Source organism: Eurypyga helias, unplaced genomic scaffold, assembly GCF_000690775.1.
Source record: "Eurypyga helias isolate BGI_N326 unplaced genomic scaffold, ASM69077v1 scaffold7041, whole genome shotgun sequence".
Taxonomy (NCBI): Eukaryota; Metazoa; Chordata; class Aves; order Eurypygiformes; family Eurypygidae; genus Eurypyga; species Eurypyga helias.
Window position 1 is genome coordinate 17,632 of NW_010231405.1, and position 2,601 is coordinate 20,232.

A 2,601-nucleotide genomic window follows, 5' to 3' on the forward strand; every position below is an offset into this window, starting at 1 on the left:
TACTATTAATTAAATAACAAATCAGAAAATTACTTCTAAAATTATGAAAAAGCAAAACCCCCAGAACACCCCTTCCTGTGGTTAGTAACTGGTACCAGCACTTGCAAAACATCAAAGACTTCTCTAAACATAACATTTCATCACTGATGCTGCAAGCCTTCATATAATCTTTCATGATTTCCCATGCAGGAACATCAAAAGAGAAAGAAAAGAATAGCACTGTTCCAAAGCAACAGTGCTCTGTGTGAAAAGTATGTGTTTAGCTACAATGCACATAAAATGTAAGTGGGAAATCATTATTTACACGAGACATATTTTAATAAACATCATCATTAGCTCCCTTTCTTTTCCTATAAGGAACAAGGATTTGTGCAGTTCAAAATCATGTCCAAAGCTCAAGGGATTTCTGGAAGAAAATGAAAAAGAATTAGAAAGTATCCAATGTATAAGTCTTCAAAGCAAGAAGATCAATTTATTTTCATTTTTACTTACTGAAAGACATTCTGCATATTTTATTGTTTCTGTCATCTTGTTATAATCCATCCAAAGAGTTTTCAAAGAACATTAAGTCCTACAAACAAGCACACCATGAATGTTAAGGAAGGTGCAAAAATGCAACAATTACTATCAAAAATCTTACTTGTGGGCCTTTTTTACATAAATTAGGTTAGTCAACCTTTGTCTATTACTCTACCTCTGAGCAACAAGAGTTTTGGAGGATACAATCTGAAAATGTTAAATGTCATGAGAGTTACATTTCTAACCTAATAAATGAAAAATATCTGAATTGTTGTTGCTATTTTAAAGCAAACAGTTTCAAGTGGATAATTTAAGTAGCTTTGTCCTTTTGTTTCATATTCTCTGATGTAAATATCAGATGATTTTGAAACCACTGCATGTTAACATTAACAGAGTGTGGGCAAAAAATGTACACATCAAACACGAATTTGTAATTCTAGAAAATATGCATCTTAACTTCAACCTTAACCCTAGTGGGTAAGTATTCTCCTTTTCATATAATTCTTCTCTTACAAATTTCTTCACAAGGGAATTTTTGTAGGAAATTTCATATTTCCTAAGACCAGAGGATCTTACATGCAACACTCGACAGAAGTATTGAAGTGGCACTCAGTGTTTGAAATTACCATTCAAACTAACATAACTTTTGGTTTAACTTACACACCCATTTGAATGCAACAGGTTTGGGGGAGTTTGGTAGGTTTGCCATGTATGCTGATATTTGATCCTGCCTAGCAAGATACTGAATTACATGTGGAATACTATTTAAACAGTTTATTAAACAAAAACGTTTAGAAACCCAAAGATGCTCAGCAGATAAAAACAACCCAAAAACTGCCATAAAAATTAAAAGGTTTTCAGGTAACTGCTATCTTTTAGGTAGCAGGTTTGACTTTTCACTGCACTTATGTATTTGTGGGGTCACAGTTGATAGCAAAGGTCCCTTTGGTCCTGCTCTGCCCACCTCTACAGGTCTATCTCTTGGATTTGCACACTTACAATGAGGAAACAAGCACCAATCATTACTGCCTTGATTCTCACATCAAGATCTACAGGAACCTGTATCCCGAAGTTGGCTGTGTTGGTAAAGACATTGTTTACAAATCCAGACCAGTACTTGGAAATTTTGCCAATTGTTGACATTTCATTGAGAGCTTTTACCTGCACAAATGAAAAATAGGAATACAACTAAATGAAAGTAAATCAAATACACACTGATTATCTCTCCACGGAATTAATGACTGCGCCCTGACACACAGAGTATGCTACAGTTGTCAGGTTTTCCTTTTATTCTTATCACTGAGATGCTCTGTTAGTGTCAGGTTTGCCCTTAGGAGTCACACACAAGAAAGGGCCTTACATTTGGAAACAGCAGCATCTTTAGACCTGACAGAAAAGTGAAGGAAAGCAATTGTGAAAATTTATACCACTTTTGCTGCTCTTTCACCATGGTTTGCTTTGTTTTTTTTTCTCTCTCCTGTTTCTGGTATGCTCCAAGCCACAGCACTACCATTACTGTGGACCACTGTCCCCCACAACTGACAGATAATGTTCTCAATTTTATAGTCATCTCCATGCTCCTCACAGTATATTGAAATTTCAAACAGTGCCCACTGAAGTCTTCTGATTTAGCTATCAAGTTGATCAACACAGAAGCTTTTTTATGAATCCTTAATTAAGGCAAAGCCCACTGTTCACATCAGAAAACTCTGTCCAGGGTTTCTTTGAGCATCTGCCATTCTCCCCCTCATCTCTTAAATATCTAAATGGCTCCTCAGAATTATATTTCTCTTGATAAGTGTTGTCAAATGGATGTAGACATATTGGACAAAAATCGTGCCCATGTTTCTCAGCCTGAGAGCAATGGAAACAGTGGATTTAATGTCACAGGCTTTAGGTCACGATGTGCCAGGTACCAGTGAATGCATGCGGGATGAAAGCCTGAGCCTATCAAAATCAATGGCTGAATGTTCGTTGACTGCAGAGGACCAAGACTTCACTTAGCAACAATTTTATTTCCTTGAAGGAATTGTTATTCCTGTCCAGAAAACATCTGTAGGAATCTGAGTGTAGAAGTCAGGA

The 2,601-nt window shown here is 36.3% G+C and overlaps 1 protein-coding gene across 1 annotated transcript in view; it reads right to left on the reverse strand.

The window, feature by feature from the left end:
* Positions 1-532: 532 nt before the first annotated feature.
* Positions 533-2,601, reverse strand: part of PLSCR5 (phospholipid scramblase family, member 5) — a 13,276-nt gene continuing 11,207 nt past the window's right edge. The window contains exons 6-7 of the mRNA XM_010161058.1: positions 1,519-1,680; positions 533-571 (exon numbers count right to left, since the gene is read on the reverse strand). Coding sequence (XP_010159360.1) covers positions 533-571; positions 1,519-1,680 — 201 coding nt within the window. The remainder of the gene's footprint in view (positions 572-1,518; positions 1,681-2,601) is intronic.